General features: G+C 41.6%; 1 protein-coding gene across 1 annotated transcript in view; it reads left to right on the forward strand.

The window, feature by feature from the left end:
- The window catches only part of FMN2 (formin 2), a 359,973-nt gene that overhangs the window by 224,472 nt on the left and 115,713 nt on the right, over positions 1-19,788 (forward strand). The window contains exon 8 of the mRNA XM_052639523.1: positions 1,439-1,500. Within this exon, the coding sequence (XP_052495483.1) occupies positions 1,439-1,500 (62 nt within the window). The remainder of the gene's footprint in view (positions 1-1,438; positions 1,501-19,788) is intronic.

Raw genomic sequence — 19,788 nt, forward strand, 5'->3', positions numbered from 1 at the left:
CTGCATTGGCAGGTGGATTCTTTACCACTGGACCAACAGGGAAGTCCCTTTAATGTGACTTTAATGCATAAAAAGTTGCTTCTAAAAAAGATACAAGCTTTTCAAATATAAGATGGCACTGCCTCTGTTCTAATCCATCCCTTGTTGTTTCTGAGCCTTAACTACTCATAGCCAGCTGTATGGGAGAGGGAAAGCCCTGCTGGAGTCTCATCCTCCTGGCCTGCAGGACCAAGCTCGCAGCTCGACTCTGGCGGAGGAGACTGTGGCCTCTGCTTCTCCCAGTCCCCTCCGCCTTTATTACTTTAAGTATCCAGTGCTTTCACCACTTCTGAAGCTGCAGCACTCCTCTAATTGAGTTAATCGATCAAGATGCACTCACCCTTCTCATGGCTTGTAAGATTTTTTTAATTAAAGAACTTTTTTTTTCTAATTTTACTTTATTTTACTTTACAATACTGTATTGGTTTTGCCATACATCAACATGAATCCACAGGTGTACACGTGTTCCCAATCCTGAAACCCCCTCCCACCTCCCTCCCCATACCATCTCTCTGGGTCATCCCAGTGCACCAGCCCCAAGCAGCTCTTAACATCCTTATCACTGGCAATCCATAAAAACTGTGAAACAGAAGACAGGCATCAGTGTGCAGAAAGCTTCAGGTAGAACAATCAGGTGGAGAAGAGGTTTAACCCTCCTTGGATACCATGAATTTTCGCTGCAGCTAGGTCCACTATCATGTAATATAATACAAGTTCTAAGTCTCATCTCTCCCCTTCCCCACACAGTTCCAGTTAAGGGTGCTCTATAAACAATACATGTTTCTTGAAGATCTCATCCAAAGAACTGAACTTTCTCCATTGTCCACACCTACTGCCTCACTGAACAGACACCTTTGCCAATTTCAAAACCATAATCAAAGAATTATCCTTTGATTATTATAATTTAAAGGGTTGTAACAGGAAATGCACCTGTTTCCATATGAAGTCTATCAATTTAGTGATTAGATATAACCTTTGCCAAGTGTCTTTAGATAAATTGGCAGACATGTGCATTTATTGGCATAAAACCAGGATGTGGCAGTAACATGAGTGAGTTGCCTATTTTTCTGGTATTAAGCAGATTTTTCAAATTTATTCAGGTGAGTCATGAAAGAGACAGACGGTGGGTTTCTTTCTGGCCGTGGGGGCCTATTCTTGGGATTTTGTGTTTGTGGAGAGTGTGAAAGCTGTGACACTTGACACCTGCCCCATTGAAATTCCCAGCTCAGCTCAGTCTTTGTCGGTGAGGGGAGCAGCTGCAGTGAGGGCAGAGCTTTGCCTGCTGCCTGCAGGACATGAAGTCTGCCCTGTGGACGGTCACTGTTGTTTGAGGTGGTCAGACACTTTTCACAGCTGGTTTATGGCCATTTATACTTTCTGTTTTGTCTTTTTCACACAGCTGTGGTGAACTTGGACAATTCTGTGGTTGACCTGGAGACCCTTCAAGCTCTCTATGAGAATGTGAGTAACAGGAGGCTTTCTGTGTGAGAATGTGACACACACAGTTCTTGTCAATGTCCACATCTGGGCTCATTGCCTCCGTGTCCTCTGAGGAAGTTTGATACGGGGGCACTGAATTTACATAAGTCTGGATTTGTCAAAATTTATACTTGGTAGAAATGCATTGAATAAATGCATGGTCTCATAGTTTTAAAAACTGTGATTCAAAGCATGTTGTATGTGCAGTCTTTCAGCTTCCTTCTTTTGAAATATAATCAGTGCTTAGGCAGAGGGTAATTTGAGAGGAACATTGTGTGATGTGCTGATGCATTTACTCTTGATGTGAAAACTCTCAGTAGCTGCTCTTACTGCCCTATTTTACAGATGAGTAAACTTGGCAGAAAGAGTACATACCACCTGCCCAAGTCACACATGCTGTGTTATGGTGAGGTGGGATGTGATTTCATTCTCTCTCTCTCTGTCTGCCAGTTTCCTTCACTGAGCGTCAGGACATGGTATCTTTCTCCTGGTACCACTTTCTCTTAGAAAGGTGGCAAGAAACCGGCATGAGGAGAATGGAGCAGGGCACGTGCTCTGGGGAAGTGCAGTCTTGGCGGGGAGGGGGTGGTGGAGGCTGTGTGAAATGACTTTTGCTGGGGGTTGGCATTAAATAACATTGATTCATGTAGTAAAGCGATTCTCTCTTCAGTGTGCTCGGTTGAATCTAGGAAAGTCTCAGTGTGGCCATGTTTTCTTCCTGGGTTTCTGTTCTGGCCTCTGGTCTGCATGGTGTTTAAGCCTCTGTGATTAAATGGGGCCTGATTTGGTTGCTGCTAAATCACTTCAGTTGTGTCTGACTCTGTGTGATCCCATAGACGGCAACCCACCAGGCTCCTCCGTCCCTGGGATTCTCCAGGCAAGAACACTGGAGTGGGTTGCCGTTTCCTTCTCCAATGCATGAAAGTGAAAAGTGAAAAGGAAGTTGCTCAGTCGTGTCTGACTCTTCGTGACCCCATGGACCGCAGCCTATCAGGCTCCCCTGTCCATGGGATTTTCCAGGCAAGAGTACTAGAGTGGGGTGCCATTGCCTTCTCCGCTGATTTGGTTGGTCCTGGGCTCTTCTGACCCTCTTCCTCAGCTGCTCCCTTGAGGACAGTGTGTTCCACCTATATGTCCTTAGATTCGGTACTTTTATTTTTTTTTTTTATTTTTTTTGATTCGGTGCTTTTAAAGCACATGTCCACATGCTGTCCCTATGAGGCCAGGACCTTCATGGGCAGATATTTCTCATGAAGTATCACCCAGTCCATGAGTGAAACACACAGCTGTGGTGAATGCAGTACTGGCAACTGGTGCCCATTGTGGGCACAGGTGTGTGACTCATTAATGAACTGGAGAGGAAGGCATGAGTGTTTTGTTTCCTGGTGGTCACTACACGATGGAAAACTTTGGAAAAAAAATGGAACTGTTTAGAGGTATACAAAGCTTTTATTTCCCTCATCCTTCCTGCCAACCCGCTATCAACCAAGAACCAGGTGGAAGAAACAAGGAAACACCAGGGAGAACAATGTCTTCAGCAGGTTGTAACCATGTCAGATTTCATTGGTATATGTGTAACTGTAGCTTCTGCACATATTCCATGTACTTATGTACATGTCTTTCGGCAGATACATAGTGTATATGTCTGTACATTATATGAAGGCATGAATGTTTTATTTTCAGCTGGTGTATCTATGTGCAGAAGCATACAGAAAAAAAACCAGAACATTGGGGACAATTGTATTTATAAGGAGAGTTTATTTTGCAGTGATTTAGAGTATTTTCTTTGGGAGGTTTTCGCCTTTAAAGTAAAGTAACTTCACAAAATAGAAGTTTCCGACTGTGGACAAACCAGATAGCTACCCAGAATTTCTTACCATCGTACTCCATGAAAGGAGGACCAGCATCAACTGGAAATGGTTACATTTGTGGTTTTTCTAATATTGTTGATGTCATTAAATCTGATGGTTCAGACTTTCGCTGTGTCAGGAAAACAGTCATTTTGTGATAGGAGTGGTTCACGGTGATGCTGGTTTAGGTGGGAATATTCTGGATTGTGTGATCACTGTCTTCAGTAGAGGAACTGGAAGCACCCCTTATGAATAAGTGATGCCTTGTGTAATAATATATGCCTTGTATACAAACAGAACTCATACTAATTCCTGAGTCATGTCCATTGATATACAAGGCCAAAGATGGCAGAACTATTTCTTTTATCTACAGCAACATCCCGAGCACTTAGATTCAGTTAGTACTGGGCACATAGGAAATATTAAATAAATATTAAATGGATCAGTCAGTTCAGTTCAGTTCATGTCTGACTCTTTGCAGCCCCATGGACTGCAGCACACTAGGCTTCCCTATCCATCACCAACTCCCAGAGCTTGCTCAAACTCATGTCCATTGAGTTGGTGATGCTATCCAACCATCTCATCCTTTGTCCTCCCTTTCTGCCTTCAATCTTTCCCAGCATTAAGGCCTTTTCCAATGAGTCAGTTCTTCACATCAGATGGCCAAAATATTGAAGCTTCAGCGTCAGTCCTTCCAATGAATATTCAGGACTGATTTCCCTTAGAATGGACTGGTTTGATCTCCTTGCAGTCCAAGGGACTCTCAAGAGTCTTCTCCAACACCACAGTTCAAAAGCCTCAATTCTTCAGTGCTCAACTTTCTTTATGATCCAACTTTCACATCCATACACAACTACTGCAAAATCTATAGCTTTGACTAGATGGACCTTTGTTGGCAAAATAATGTCTCTGCTTTTTAACATGCTGTCCATGTGGTCATAGCTTTTCTTCCAAGGAGCAAGAGTCTTTTAATTTCATGGCTGCAGTCACCATCCGCAGTGATTTTGGAGCCCGCCCAAAATAAAGTCTGTCACTGTTTCCATTGTTTCCCCATCTATTTCCCATGAAGTGATGGGACCAGAATGTTGAGGTTTAAGTCAGCTTTTTCACTCTCCTCTTTTACTTTCATCAAGAGGCTCTTTAGTTCCTCTTCTCTTTTTGCCATCTAGGGGATGTCATCTGCATATCTGAGGTTATTAATATTTTTCCTGACAATCTTGATTCCAGCTTGTGCTTTATCCAGCCTGGCATTTTCCTTGATATACTCTTCATATTAGATAAATGACAATATACTGCCTTGACAATCTCCTTTCCCTATTTGGAACCAGTTTGTTGCTCCATATCTGGTTCTAAATGTTGCTTCTTGACCTGTATACAGATTTCTCAGGAGGCAGGTCAGGTAGTCTCGTATTCCCATCTCTTAAAGAATTTTCCATGTTTGTTGTGATCCACATAGTCAAAAGCTTTGGCACAGTCAATAAAGTAGATCTTTTCTGGAACTCTCTTGCTTTTTTGATGATCCAGGGGATATTGGCAATTTGATCTCTAGTTCCTCTGCTTTTTCTAAATCTAGCATGAGCATTTGGAAGTTCTCAGTTCACATACTGTTGAAGCTCCCTTGAAGAATTTTGAGCATTACTTTGCTAGCGTGTGAGATAAGTGCAATTGTGTGGTAGTTTGAGAATTCTTTGGCATTGCCTTTCTTTGGGATTGGAATGAAAACTGACCTTTTCCAGTCCTGTGGCCACTGCTGAGTTCTCCATATTTGCTGGCATATTGAGTGCAGCACTTTCACAGCATCATCTTTTAGAACTTCAAATAGCTCAAACTGGAATTCTGTCACCTTCACTAGTTTTGTTCATAGTAATGCTTTCTAAGGCCCACTTGACTTCACATTCCAGGATGTCTGGCTGTAGGTGAGTGACCACACCACATGGTTATCTGGGTCATTGAGATCTTTTTTGTGTAGTTCGTCTGTGTATTCTTGCCACCTCTTCTTAATATCTTCTGCTTCTGTTATGGTCCATACCATTTCTGTCCTTTATTGTGCTTGTCTTTGCATGAAGTGTTCCCTTGGTATCTTTAATTTTCTTGAAGAGATCTCTAGTCTTCCCCATTCTATTGTTTTCCTCTATTTCTTTACATTGATCACTGAGAAAGGCTTTCTTATCTCTCCTTGCTATTCTTTGGAACTCTGCATTCAGATGCTTATATCTTTCCTTTTGTCCTTTTCCTTTAGCTTCTCTTCTTTTCTCAGCTATTTGTAAGGCCTCCTCAGACAACCATTTTGCCTTTTTGCATTTCTTTTTCTTGGGGGTGGTCTTGATCCCTGCCTCCTGTACGGTGTCGTGAACCTCTGTCCAGAGTTCTTCAGGCACTCTATCAGATCTAATCCCTTGAATCTATTTGTCACTTCCACTGTATAATCGTAAGGGATTTGATTTAGGTCATACCTGAATGGTCTAGTGGTTTTCCCTACTTTCTTCAGTTTTAGTGAATTTTGCAATAAGCAGTTCATGATCTGAGCCACAGTCAGCTCCAGGTCTTGCTTTTGCTGACTGTTTAGAGCTTCTTCATCTTTGGCTGCAAAGAATATAATCAGTCTGATTTCGGTATTGACCATTTGTGATGTCCATGTGTAGAGGTTTCTCTTATGTTGTTGGAAGAGGGTGTTTGCTATGACCAGTGCATTCTCTTGGCAAAACTCTGTTAGCCTTTGCCCTGCTTCATTTCATACTCCAAGGCCAAAGTCGCCTGTTACTCCAGGTTCTTTTGACTTCCTACTTTGGCATTCCAGTCCCCTGTGATGAAAAGGACATCTTTTTTGAATATATATGTGAATTCATGAGTGAACTCTGCTGGTAGGCTTGGTTTTATGACCTCTTGGATTTTCTGTTATATAGTTTTCAGATCCTTTTTGCCTCTTCACACTGATAGATACTCATCATGAGTAAGGATCCATGTTGAACATCGATTCGTGCCCTCTTCACTTTGTTGACAATGAGACTGCATGTGCATGATAATGAGAGGGAGGATGATTTCTGGGAGGGTGTGGACAGCTTACTGTACCCTGATCTGCACAACACGTGGTGAGGAACAGAATGGCTGAAACTTTGAAAAGGGTAAATGAGAAAGATAAATTTGTTACATATTTTTAGAATTCTGGGCCATTAAGGTCAGACTTCCGAGACCTGTTGGCATGTGATGGTCTTTGGTTTTCTAGGGATATGGGCTGAGGCAGTGTCTGGTTTTCTGGGTGTCAGACAACAGTCATGGATGAAGGCTGCCCCATTAGGTGATGAATGTACTTTCAGCAAAGCAAGAAACTCCCCGTAACTCAACAGAAAATTGAGTTACATATTCCCTAGTGGTGAAAAACACACTTGTTCAAAATGTTCATTTCAGTTGTTTAAGTTCCTAAGAGAGCTGTGATCATTTAAAAATCAGGCTATCTGAGTTTTAGAATAGTAGTAATTTAATGCGTATTATGCACCAGACACCACTCTAAGCATCTTACATGTGTTACTTAATTTAATCCTCCAAGTGGCTTATATCCAACTTAGAAGAAAGAAGCACTATTTGGTAGAAAAGAGGAAACTGACCCAGAGAGATAGTCAGCTCATTACTGGGTGTGACCCTGGTCCCTGACCACCATGCTCTGAAGCACAGAATTTCCTGACTCTTGAAGAGCACTGGACAGGACCCTCTGGGAGGAGGTAAGACACACTGTGTGGTGGCAGGAACTCGGGGTGAAAAGTGAGAGTGTGGCCCAGGTTTAAGCAGCAGACGTTCATGGTTGCCTCCAGTGATTTATTGATGCTCCTTCAGCTTCCATTTCCCCATTTCTAAATAGGGTGTCTAATAATTCATAAAAACGTCAATTTTTGTCACTGTCAAATGGACATAAAGAGAATTTTCTGGACTATTCAATACCATTATGCTTTTCTTTTAAATAAAAATAAGCATGAGCATAGAACTTAAAATAACTAAGACTGTCAAATGACAGTGACTATGTCTAAGACTGCTGGCATCGAAGATAGCAAAAGTCGTGCACCATGGATCTTAAAACTGGACCTTTCCTCGAGGGTCTGAAGATTTTGCTGAACGAAGGAGAATAAATATCTATGTATTTATAGGCAACATGAATTCATAGGGAATACTTTTTTAAAAAATTGTCACCACTTTATTTACAATCTTCATGTTAACATTTGTATTTTATTTTTTAAAACAGTTTCAGAGATACACTGAAGTTGCAGGTACACTATGAAGGGCTATTCTTTTTCTGTATCAGTTGCAAATAAATTATCAACATTATGCCTGATTGTCCCTGAATACTTTAGTGTGTATTTCCTACAATGTAGCAGACACTTAATCATAATACCACCAGCAATACCATGAAATTGACACTGATATATTGCTATCATCTAATCCTCAGATCCCGTTGTTTTGATGGTTGTTCCAATAACATCCCTTATGACGTCCTTTCTGTCTTTCTTTCCTTGGGCACATGCCTCTTTTTTATTTATATTATCATGTGTACATATGTCTTATCTTTCAATTTAACTATAAATTCCTTCAGTTCAGTTCAGTCGCTAAGTCATGTCCGACTGTTTGCAACCCCAGGGACCACAGCACGCCAGGTCTCCCTGTCCTTCACCAACTCCCAGAGTTTACCCAAACTCATGTCCTTTGAGTTGGTGATGCCATCCAAGCATCTTATCCTCTGTTGTCCCCTTCTTCTCCTGCCTTCAATCTTTCCCAGCATTACGGTCTTTTCCAATGAGTCAGTTCTTCGCATCAGGTGACCAAAGTATTGGAGTTTCAGCTTCAACATCAGTCCTTCCAATGAACACTCAGGACTGATCTCCTTTAGGATGTACTGGTTGGATATCCTTGCAGTCCAAGGGTCTCTCCAGAGTCTTCTCCAACACCACAGTTCAAAAGCATCAATTCTTCAGAGCTCAGCTTTCTGTATAGTCCAACTCTCACATCCATACCTGACTACTGGAAAAACCATAGCCTTGACTAGACGGACCTTTGTTGACAAAGTAAAGTCTCTGCTTTTTAATTATTTTAATAATCAAAATAACATATTTTAATATGTTCCAAGGAGCAAGCATCTTTTAATTTCATGTCACCATCTGCAGTGATTTTGGAGCCCCCCAAAATAAAGTCAGCCACTGTTTCCACTGTTTCCCCATAAATTCCTTACTAGTAGGATTTTCATATTCCATGCTTAGCACAATAGTTTATGTGTAATATAATAATTACTAGTTAATTAAAGAATGATCTGAGAATTGTACTATTTTTTTGCTCTTGGTGTGGTTTTGTCAATGAAAGAGATGAAAATGGTGAATGTCACTATTTCAAATACTGTACTTTTTTGAAAGAACAGTGTAAAAAGTAACGTTGCTTTCTTAAATATAATTTCAGAAATATGTATTCAAAGATTCAGAGCTGATAACTACCTGGATAGAAGTTAATCATTACTATCCCAGAAATGGTTCATCAGATTTTTGTGTAGTTTTTCCCAAACAGTATTTTAAATTTAGTGAGTGGCGTTTTGTCATAGCAGGCTCAGTGTGTTCTTCTCCTTCTTGTTAATGCCAAGTTGAGAGGCTTTTGCCTCAGACGCTGCTGGAGCAAGTTTTCCCTTTTCCCGGGTCACCTTGACCTTTGAATGCCTAGTGGATTGACTGGATGTGCGAACTTTCTCATCCCAGTTCATTGATCCCAAGGTGAACCCAAGACTTGGACCCAGTTGTAGTTTATGTATTTTGTGCACAATTCAGAACACAGTTCTCCATGTTTTTCAGTTGTTAAAGCCTCTGTGTTTACCTGTGACTCACAGAAATGAGGTGGCAGCCACATGACCATGTGTCTCTGTGGACCTCTGGGGCCCTTCCCATGTCCCTCTCCCCTCCAGCCTTTACAGCTGGAGCAGAGCTGCATTAAATAGGCTGAAGTTTTGTTTCTGCCTGAGATGAGGTGACTTTCCTGAACCAACCCTCTTCTCCTGCCCTTACACACAAGGCACAACAGAAGGTGTGGTTCCAGCCATGTGAAACCAGTATGTGTGCCAGTCCCCAGGGGAATGGGGTACCAGCTGCACTTCTCATTCATCGTGTATTATAAGGGGCAGCACCCCAACCCAGTGGAACTGCAGCGGACATTTCATGTCTCCTCTGCGCTATTGAAAGTGTGGGGAGAGCGAGTGGACAGGCTAGGCAAGGCCAGCTCAGTGACACGTCCTGGCCCTTTGCAGTGCGACCCCCCTGCCTTTCCTGGAGCCCATCGCAGCTGTACCAGCACCACTTCCTCTTTATCTAAAAATCCTGTACTCAGCCATAAAAAAAAGAACAGATAGTACACAAATTATATACTTTTGAAAATACTACTGTGTTGCAGTTGAAATAAACCCAGGCTTTCAGAAATTTATCTGTTATAAAATGTCAAGGCAAGTGTCTATTATATAATTATAAATTAATATTGTTAGTCTTTACCTGTTACAAACTAATTGAACATATAGCTTTTAAAGCGTCTTTTTCCAGTTACGTTTCTTTTTACCAAGAATTATTATGTGAAAATGTCATCTTAACGATGTCCAGCATCAGAGTGGAATGAAATGATCTCTGTTTCTTTCCCCTTTGATATATAATCAGTAAAACATCCAGAACTCAACAAAGATGCCTCTGCTCAGCGCATCGGTCTCTGGAGAGTTCCTTGGATCTGTGCATCTGAAGGCAGGTGCTTAGGACATGTACAGAAAGCGGAGCCTGAGACAGTGAAGGTGGTGCCTGTGATCCTGGACCGGCTGTGGGCTCACCTGCATCCCCAGGGAGCCTGGCCGCACTAGTCAGGCAGCTTGTATAGGACTCCAGCCTCCTGGCCACTGAAACGCCTGGGCCATGGGAGCTGGGCGTCAGGGACTCTAGCCACCTGCCTCCTCACCCCCCGGGATTGTGCCTGTGGACCCCACACCCTGGACATGCAGGAGGCCCCGGAACGTGGTGGAAGCTTCCCACGTCCCAGTAACACCAGCAGCAGTACCCAGGTCACCTGTAACAGCTGGAGAGGCCATGCAGGTGGAGACACACGAACGTATGCCACAGCGCCACCTACTGGAAATCGAGGAAAGCGCTCTAATTACTGACCTTTACAAATGTTAGCTCTTAGTAGCTCAGCTGGTAAAGAATCTGCCTGTGAAGCAGGAGACCCCGGTTCAATTCCTGGGTCAGGAAGATCCCCTGAAGAAGGGATAGGCGCCCACTCCAGTAGTCTTGGGCTTCCCTGGTGGCTCAGCTGGTAAAGAATCCACCCACAATGTGGCAGACCTGGGTTCAATCCCTGGGTTGGGACGATCCCCAGGAGAAGGGAAAGGCTACCCACTCCAGTATTCTGGCCTGGAGAATTCCATGGACTGTATAGTCCATGGGGTCACAAAGAGTTGGACACAACTAAGCAACTTTCCCTTCCCTTAAATGTTAGAATCAAGTTTGAAAAGCTTTACCTAAAGAAGAAAGGTGTTGTCTACTTCAAATGTGCCTGTGGAGGAACAGCTCATCCAGCACCATGAAACCAAGGTAACATTGTATTTCAAAAAGGAAACAACAGTCCTGCAGGAAAAAAAAACCTAAGGAGTATTATCCAAGTGAAAAATATTCAAAATGGCCATTGTGAAGAAGCACAGAAAGCTCAGAAAGGCATTACAGTGATATCAGGAATAATATTATTGCACAGAAGGAATTCTTTACCAAAGAGGCTGGAGCTCTAACATAACCAACAAACAGAAATTCTAGAGCTGAAAAACTCAATTAACAAGATGAAAAATTCATTAGAAAGTACTGGAAACAGAGCAGACCATGTGGAAGAAATAGTGACTTGAAGATATAAATCTAGAAATGATTCAGATAGAAGAGAACAGAGAATTAAGATCTTTAAAAAGTAAGGAAATCCTACAGGAACTATATGATTCTTTTATAAGGGGCAACAGAGTGATGGGTACCCAGAAGGAGAAGAGAGGGAGAGGGGACTAGAGCGATTATCTAAAGAAATAACTTCCCAGACAGGGGAAGGAAGTGGATATACAAGTCCATGAGGCTAAGAGAACTCCTGGTTCAGTTCAGTTCAGTCACTCAGTCATGTCCTGCTCTTTGCAACCCCATGAATCGCAGCACGCCAAGCCTCTCTGTCCATCACCAACTCCCAGAGTTTACTCGGACTCATGCCCATTGAGTCAGTGATGCCATCCAGCCATCTCATCCTCTGTCGTCCCCTTCTCCTCCTGCCCCCAATCCTTCCCAGCATCAGAGTCTTTTCCAATTAGTCAACTCTGGGCATCAGGTGACCAAAGTACTGGAGTTTCAGCTTCAATATCATTCCCTCCAAAGAAATCCCAGGGCTGATCTCCTTCAGAATGGACTGGTTGGATCTCCTTGCAGTCCAAGGGACTCTCAAGAGTCTTCTCCAACAACACAGTTCAAAAGCATCAATTTTTCGGCACTCAGCTTTCTTCACAGTCCAACTCCCACATCCATACATGACCACTGGAAAAACCATAGCCTTGACTAGACGGACCTTAGTCAGCAAAGTAATGTCTCTGCTTTTGAATATGCTGTCTAGGTTGGTCATAACTTTTCTTCCAAGGAGTAAGTGTCTTTTAATTTCATGGCTGCAGTCACCATCTGCAGTGATTTTGGAGCCCCCAAAAATAAAGTCTGACATTGTTTCCTTTGTTTCCCCATCTATTTTCACTTTCATCAAGGGGCTTTTTAGTTTCTCTTCACTTTCTGCCATAAGTTTGGTGTCATCTGCATATCTGAGGTTATTGAGGTTTCTCCCGGCAATCTTGATTCCAGCTTGTGGTTCTTCCAGCCCAGCGTTTCTCATGATGTCCTCTGCGTGTAAGTTAAATAAGCAGGGTGACATTATACAGCCTTGACATACTCCCTTTTCCTGTGTGGAACCAGTCTGTTGTTCCACGTCCAGTTCTAACTGTTGCTTCCTGACCTGCATATAAGTTTCTCAAGAGGCAGGTCAGGTGGTCTGGTATTCCCAACTCTTTCAGAATTTTCCACAGTTTATTGTAATCCACACAGTCAAAGGCTTTGGCATAGTCAATAAAGCAGAAATAGATGTTTTTCTGGAACTCTCTTCCTTTTTCCATGATCCAGCGGATGTTGGCAATTTGATCTCTGTTTCCTCTGCCTTTTCTAAAACCAGCTTGAACATCTGGAAGTTCATGGTTCACCTATTGCTGAAGCCTGGCCTGGAGAATTTTGAACATTACTTTGCTAGCGTGTGAGATGAATGCAATTGTGTGGTAATCTGAGCATTTTTTGGCATTGCCTTTCTTTGGGATTAGAATGAAAGCTGACCTTTTCCAGTCCTGTGGCCACTGCTGAGTTCTCCATATTTGCTGGCATATTGAGTGCAGCACTTTCACAGCATCATCTTTTAGGATTTGAAATAGCTCAACTGGAATTCCATCACCTCCACTAGCTTTGTTTGTCGTGATGCTTTCTAAGGCCCTCTTGACTTCACATTCCAGGATGTCTGGCTCTAGGTGAGTGATCACACCATCGTGATTGTCTGGATCGTGAAGATCTTTTTTGCACAGTTCTTCTGTGTATTCTTGCCACCTCTTCTTAATATCTTCTGCTTCTGTTAGGTCCATAGCATTTCTGTCCTTGATCGAGCCCATCTTTGCATGAAATGTTCCCTTGGTATCTCTAATTTTCTTGAAGGGATCTCTAGTCATTCCCATTCTGTTGTTTTCCTCTATTTCTTTGCATTGATCGCTGAAGAAGGCTTTCTTATCTCTTCTTGCTATTCTTTGGAACTCTGCATTCAGATGCTTATATCTTTCCTTTTCTCCTTGGCTTTTTGCTTCTCTTCTTTTCACAGGTATTTGTAAGGCCTCCCCAGACAGCCATTTTGCTTTTTTGCATTTCTTTTCCATGGGGATGGTCTTGATCCTGTCTCCTGTACAATGTCACGAACCTCATTCCATAATTCATCAGGCACTCTATCTATCAGATCTAGACCCTTAAATCTATTTCTCACTTCCACTGTATAATCATAAGGAATTTGATTTAGGTCATATCTGAATGGTCTAGTGGTTTTCCCTACTTTCTTCAATTTAAGTCTGAATTTGGCAATAAGGAATTCATGATCTGAGCCACAGTCAGCTCCTGGTCTTGTTTTTGTTGACTGTATGGAGCTTCTCCATCTTTGGCTGCAAAGAATATGATCAGTCTGATTTTGGTGTTGACCATCTGGTGATGTCCATGTGTAGAGTTTTCTCTTGTGTTGTTGGAAGAGGGTGTTTGCTATGACCAGTGCATTTTCTTGGCAAAACTCTTATTAGTCTTCGCCCTGCTCCATTCTGCATTCCAAGGCCAAATTTGCCTGTTACTCCAGGTGTTTCTTGACTTCCTACTTTTGCATTCCAGTCCCCTATATTGAAAAGGACATCTTTTTTGTGTGTTTGTTCTAAAAGGTCTTGTAGGTCTTCAAAGAACCATTCAACTTCAGCTTCTTCAGCGTTACTGGTTGGTACATAGACTTGGATTACCGTGATATTGAATGGTTTGCCTTGGAAACGAACAGAGATCATTCTGTCGTTTTTGAGATTGCATCCAAGTACTGCATTTTGGACTCTTTTGTTGACCATGATGGCTACTCCATTTCTTCTAAGGGATTCCTGCCTTCAGTAGTAGATGTAATGGTCATCTGAATTAAATTCACCCATTCCAGTCCATTTTAGTTCACTGATTCCTAGAATGTCGATGTTCACTCTTGCCATCTCTTGTTTGACCACTTCCAATTTGCCTTGATTCATGGACCTGACATTCCAGGTTCCTTTGCAATAATGCTCTTTACAGCATCGGACCTTGCTTCTATCACCAGTTCATCCACAACTGGGTATTGTTTTTGCTTTGGCTCCATCCCTTCATTCTTTCTGGAGTTATTTCTCCACTGATCTCCAGTAGCATATTGGGCACCTAATGACCTGGGGAGTTCCTCTTTCAGTATCCTATCATTTTGCCTTTTCATCCTGTTCATGGGGTTCTCAAGGCAAGAATACTGAAGTGGCTTGCCATTCCCTTCTCCAGTGGACCACATTCTGTCAGACCTCTCCACCATGTCCTGCCCGTCTTGGGTGGCCCCACGGGCATGGCTTAGTTTCATTGAGTTAGGCAAGGCTGTGGTCCTAGTGTGATTAGATTAACTAGTTTTCTGTGATTATGATTTAAGTGTGTCTGCCCTTGATGCCCTCTTGCAACACCTACCATCTTACTTGCGTTTCTCTTACCTTGGACGTGGGGTATCTCTTCACGGCTGCTCCAGCAAAGCGCAGCCGCTGCTCCTTACCTTGGATGAGGAGTATCTCCTCACCGCTTCCCCTCCTGACCTTGAACGTGGAATAGCTCCTCTAGGCCCTCCTGCACCCGTGCAGCCACCGCTCCTTGGATGTGGGGTTGCTCCTTCTGGTTGCCGCCCCTGGCCTCGGGCAGCCTGGCACTCTCGGCTCCTCCTGGTTACCTCAACACAAAAAGACGTTCTGCAGTACACATTATGTTAAAACTGTCAGAAGTCAAGGACAAAGAATTTTAAAGGCAGCAAGAAAAAAATGGAACCCTACAAAGGAGCTCCCATTGGGCCATCATCAGATTTCTCAGCAGAAACCCTGCAGGCCAGGCAAGAGCAGAATGACATTCTTAAAATACTGAATGATAAAAAAATGTCAGCCAGAAATACTCTCTCCAGCAAAGTCCTTCAGGAGAATGAAGATTGCCCAGGGTAATATGTACAATTGTAAATACCATATGAAAGATGGCATTTTAAGTAGGAATTTCAGGAAAGGGAGAAGAGAAGCCACGTGGATATTTCAAGGATGACTTCTGCCTGAGGTGTGAGCAAGCCTGATGTGTTCAAGGACCAGCAGGCAGGCCCAAAGGACAAGATGTGAGGGAGGGGGATATAGCTGGAGGTGGTCAGAGATGTGGTGAAGTGCCAGCTCCTCGAAGACGCTGAAACCCTGGGGGCCGTTGTCATGGAGCAGGACGCCAAGGCAGATGCCAGGGGGTGTTAGCTGAGCCCTGGCTGGCACAGGTGCCAAGTGCCTGATGTCCACATGGGGCTGAAGAGGTCACTGGGCCTCAGTCAGGCCTGCAAAGTTCGAAAGGGCTCTCTGTGTTCTGGTTTGTGGCTACAGCTGAGGCCGAAGGACCCCCATGTTCTCACACACCCACATTTTGGATCACCTGTGCAGATGGCTCCCCTGAGGGAATCACTTGAGCAGCGGTGAAAGAAGAGACCAACCCCTGCGCGCCAGGATCAGGAAGAGCACCTTTCAGCCGGCTGTGTTCCTCCAGCGCCCTCTACTGGCAGAGCTTAACATTGTGTTCACAGGGCGAAAGGCAAGATGCTGAAAGGCTTGTCTACTATGTGAAGAATGGGGTCAGTGGGGGTAAACTGAGGGCTGAGAGTCAATAACTGGCATGGACAGTAGGGAGCGTTGAGACTTGGGAGTTTTGTTATTTTGCGGGTAAGTCCCATGTCACTTGTGACTCTGTAAGACTCAAGTCTTGCTCATATGAAGGTGCTTCTGGAAGGAAAAATTTATCTGCACTTGGATCTGGCTTGGGGTCTCCTTGAAAGTCTTTCAAACTCTATCATGCGATATAACTGTAAATATTCATTTCAGGTGTGAAACAGTATTGGAAATATATCTGAATAGAGCCTTAAATTTGCCATAATGTTTAATAATGGTATTTTTAAATTTTATTTATTTTTTAACTGAAGGATGATTGCTTTACAGAATTTTGTGGTTTTCTGTCAGACCTCAACATGAATCAGTCATAGGTATACATATACCCCCCCTTTTGAACCTCCCTCCCATCTCCCTGCCCATCCCACCTCTCTAGGTTGATACAGAGCCCCTGTTTGAGTTTCCTGAAACATACAGCAATTTCCCCCTGGCTGTCCACTTTACATATGGTAATGTAGGTTATTCTCCCCATACATCTCACCCTCTCCTCCCCTCTCCCCCATCCATAAGTCTATTCTCTATGTCTGTTTCTCCATTGCTGCCCTGCAAATAAATTCTTCAGTAACACTTTTCTAGATTCTGTATATATGCATTAGTATGCGATATTTATCTTTCTCTTTCTGACTTACTTCACTCTGTATAATAGTCTCTAGGTTCATCCACTTCATTAGAACTGACTCAAATATGTTCCTTTTTATGGCCGAGTAATATTCCATTGTGTATATGTACCACAGTTCCTTTATCCATTCATCTGTTGATGGACATCTAGGTTCAACATAGCTTCTATGTTCTAGCTATTGTAAATAGTGCTGCAGTGAATGGGACACACATGTCTTTTTCAGTTTTGGTTTCCTCAGGGTGTATGCCTAGGAGTGGGATTGCTGGGTCATATGGGATTGCTGGTGGTTTTAATCCTAGTTTTTTAAGAAATCTCCATACCATCTCCTGTAGTGTCTGTATATATTGACATTCCCACCAACAGTGTAAGAATGTTCCCTTTTCTCCACACCCTCTCCAGCATTTATTGTTTATAGACCTTTTTGATGATGGCCATTCTGACTGGTGTGTGGTGATATCTCATTGTAGTTTCCATTTGCATTTCTCTAATAATGAGCGATGTTGAGCATCTTTTCATATGTTTGTTAACCATCTGTATGTCTTCTTTGGAGAAACATCTGTTTAGGTCTTTTCCTCACTTTTTGATTGGGTTGTTTGTTTTTATGGTATTGAGTTGTATAAGCTGCTTGTATATTTTGGAAATTAATTCTTTGTCAGTTGTTTCATTTGCTATTATTTTCTCCCATTCTGAGACTTGTCATTTCAACTTGCTTATAGTTTCCTTTGCTGTGCAAAAGCTTCTAAGTTTAATCAGGTCTCACTTGTTTACTTTTGTTTTGTATTTCCATCACTCTAAGAGGTGGGTCATAGAGGATCTTGCTTTGATTTATGTCATATAGTGTTCTGCCTCTGTTTTCCTCTGAGAGTTTTATAGTTTCTGGCCTTACATTTAGGTCTTTAATCCATTTTGAGTTTATCTTTATGGTGTTAGGAAGTGTTCTAATTTCATTCTTTTACATGTAGCTGTCCAGTTTTCCCAGCACCATTTATGGAAGAGGCTGTCTTTGCCCCTTTGTATATTCTTGCCTCCTTTGTATCTTGTTCCATTGGTCTATATTTCTGTTTTTGTACCACTACCATACTTTCTTGATGACTGTAGCTTTGTAGTGTAATCTGAAGTCAGGAAGGTTGATTCCTCCAGTTCCATTCTTCTTTCTCAAGACTGATTTGGGCATTTGGGGGTCTTTTGTGTTTCCACATGAATTGTGAAACTTTTGTTCTAGTTCTGTGAAAAGTGCCGTTGGTAATTTGATAGGGATCAGATTGAATCAGTAGATTGTGTTTGGTAGTATAGTCATTTTTACAATATTGATTCTTTCTACCCAGGAACATGGAATATCTATCTGTTTATGTCATCTATAATTTCTTTCATCAGTGTCTTATAATTTTCTATGTACAGTTCTTTTGTCTCCTTAGATACGTTTGTTCCTAGATATTTAACTCTTTTTGTTGCAATGGTGAATGGGATTGATTCCTTTATTTCTCTTTCTGATTCTTCATTGTTAGTATATAGAAATGTAAGTTATTTCTGTGTATTGATATTGTATCCTGTGAATTTGATAAATTCACTGATTAGTTCTAGTAATTTTCTGATAGTATCTTTAGGGTTTTCTATGTACAGTATCATGTCACCTGCGAACAGTGAGAGCTTAACTTCTCTTCTGGTCTGGATTGCTTTAATAACATTTCCTTCTCTGATTGCTCTAGCTAGGACTTCCAAAACTATGTTGAAAAATAGTGGTGAAGGTGGACACCCTCGTCTTGTTCCTGATCTTAGGAGGAATGCTTTCAATTTTTCACCATTGAGAATAATGCTTGCTGTAGGCTTATCATATATGACCTTTACTATGTTGAGGTATGTTCCTTCTATGCCAATTTTTGAAGAATTTAATCATAAATGGGTGCTGAATTTTGTCAAAGGCTTTTTCTGCATCTGTTGAGATGATCATATGGTTTTTATCTTTCAATTTGTTAACATGGTGTATCACATTGACTGGTTTGCATTTATTGAAGAATTCTTGCATCCCTGGTATAAACCCAACTGGATCATGGTGTATGAGCTTTTTAATGTATTGTTGAATTCTGTTTGCTAAAAGTTTGTTGAGGATTTTTACATCTGTATGTTCATCAGTGATATTGACCTGTAGTTTTCTTTTTTTGTGTTGCCTTTGCCTGGTTTTGATGTTAGGGTGATAGTGGCCTCATAGAATGAGTTTGGAAGTTTTCCTTCCTCTGAAATTTTTTGAAGGAGTTTTAGAAGGATAGGCATTAGCTCTTCTCTAAGTGTTTCATAGAATTCTCCTGTGAAGCCATCTGGTCCTGGGGTTTTGTTTTTTGGGGAGATTTTTTATCACAACTTCAATTTCAGTGCTTGTATTTGGGTGTTCATAATTTCTATTTCTTCCTGGTTCAGTCTTGGAAGATTGAACTTTTCTATGCATCTGTCCATTTCTTCCAGGTTAACAATTTTATTGCCATATAGTTGTTCATAATAGTCCTTTATAATCCTTTGTATTTCTGCATTGTCTGTAATAATCCCTCGCTTATCATTTCTAATTTTGTTGATTTGATTTTCACTCTTGTTTTATGGATGAGTCTGGCTAAAGATTTGTCAATTTTCTTTATCTTCTCAAAAAAACAGCTTTCAGTTTTATTAATCTTTACTAATTTTTCTTTCATTTCTTTTTCATTTATTTCTGCTGGGATCTTTATGATTTCTTTCCTGATGCTAATTTTTGGGATTTTTGTTCTTCTTTTCCAGTTGTTTCAGGTGTAAAGTTAAGTTGTCTGTTCGATGCTTTTCTTGTTTCTTGAGGTAGGATTGTATTGCTATAAACTTCCCTCTTAAAACTGCTTTTGCTGTATCCCATAGATTTTGAGTTGTCATGTTTTCATCATCATTTGTTTTGAGAAATTTTTTGATTTCCCTATTGATTTCTTCAGTAACCTGTTGGTTATATAGAAACGTTGTTTAATCTCCATGTGTTTTTGTTTTTTACAGTTTTTTTTCTTTGTAATTGATATCTAGTCTCATAGCATTGTGGTCAGAAAAGATGCTTTATACAATTTCAATATTCTTAAATTTGCTGAAGTGTGATTTGTTACCCAAGATGTGGTCTGTCCTGGAGAATGTATCATTTGCACTTGAGAAGAAAGTGTATTCTTCTGCATTTGGATGGAATGTCCTGAAGATATCAATGAGATCCAGCTCATCTAATGTATCATTTAAGACTTGTATTTCCTTAT

Source organism: Budorcas taxicolor, chromosome 5 (assembly GCF_023091745.1).
Source record: "Budorcas taxicolor isolate Tak-1 chromosome 5, Takin1.1, whole genome shotgun sequence".
NCBI lineage: Eukaryota > Metazoa > Chordata > Mammalia > Artiodactyla > Bovidae > Budorcas > Budorcas taxicolor.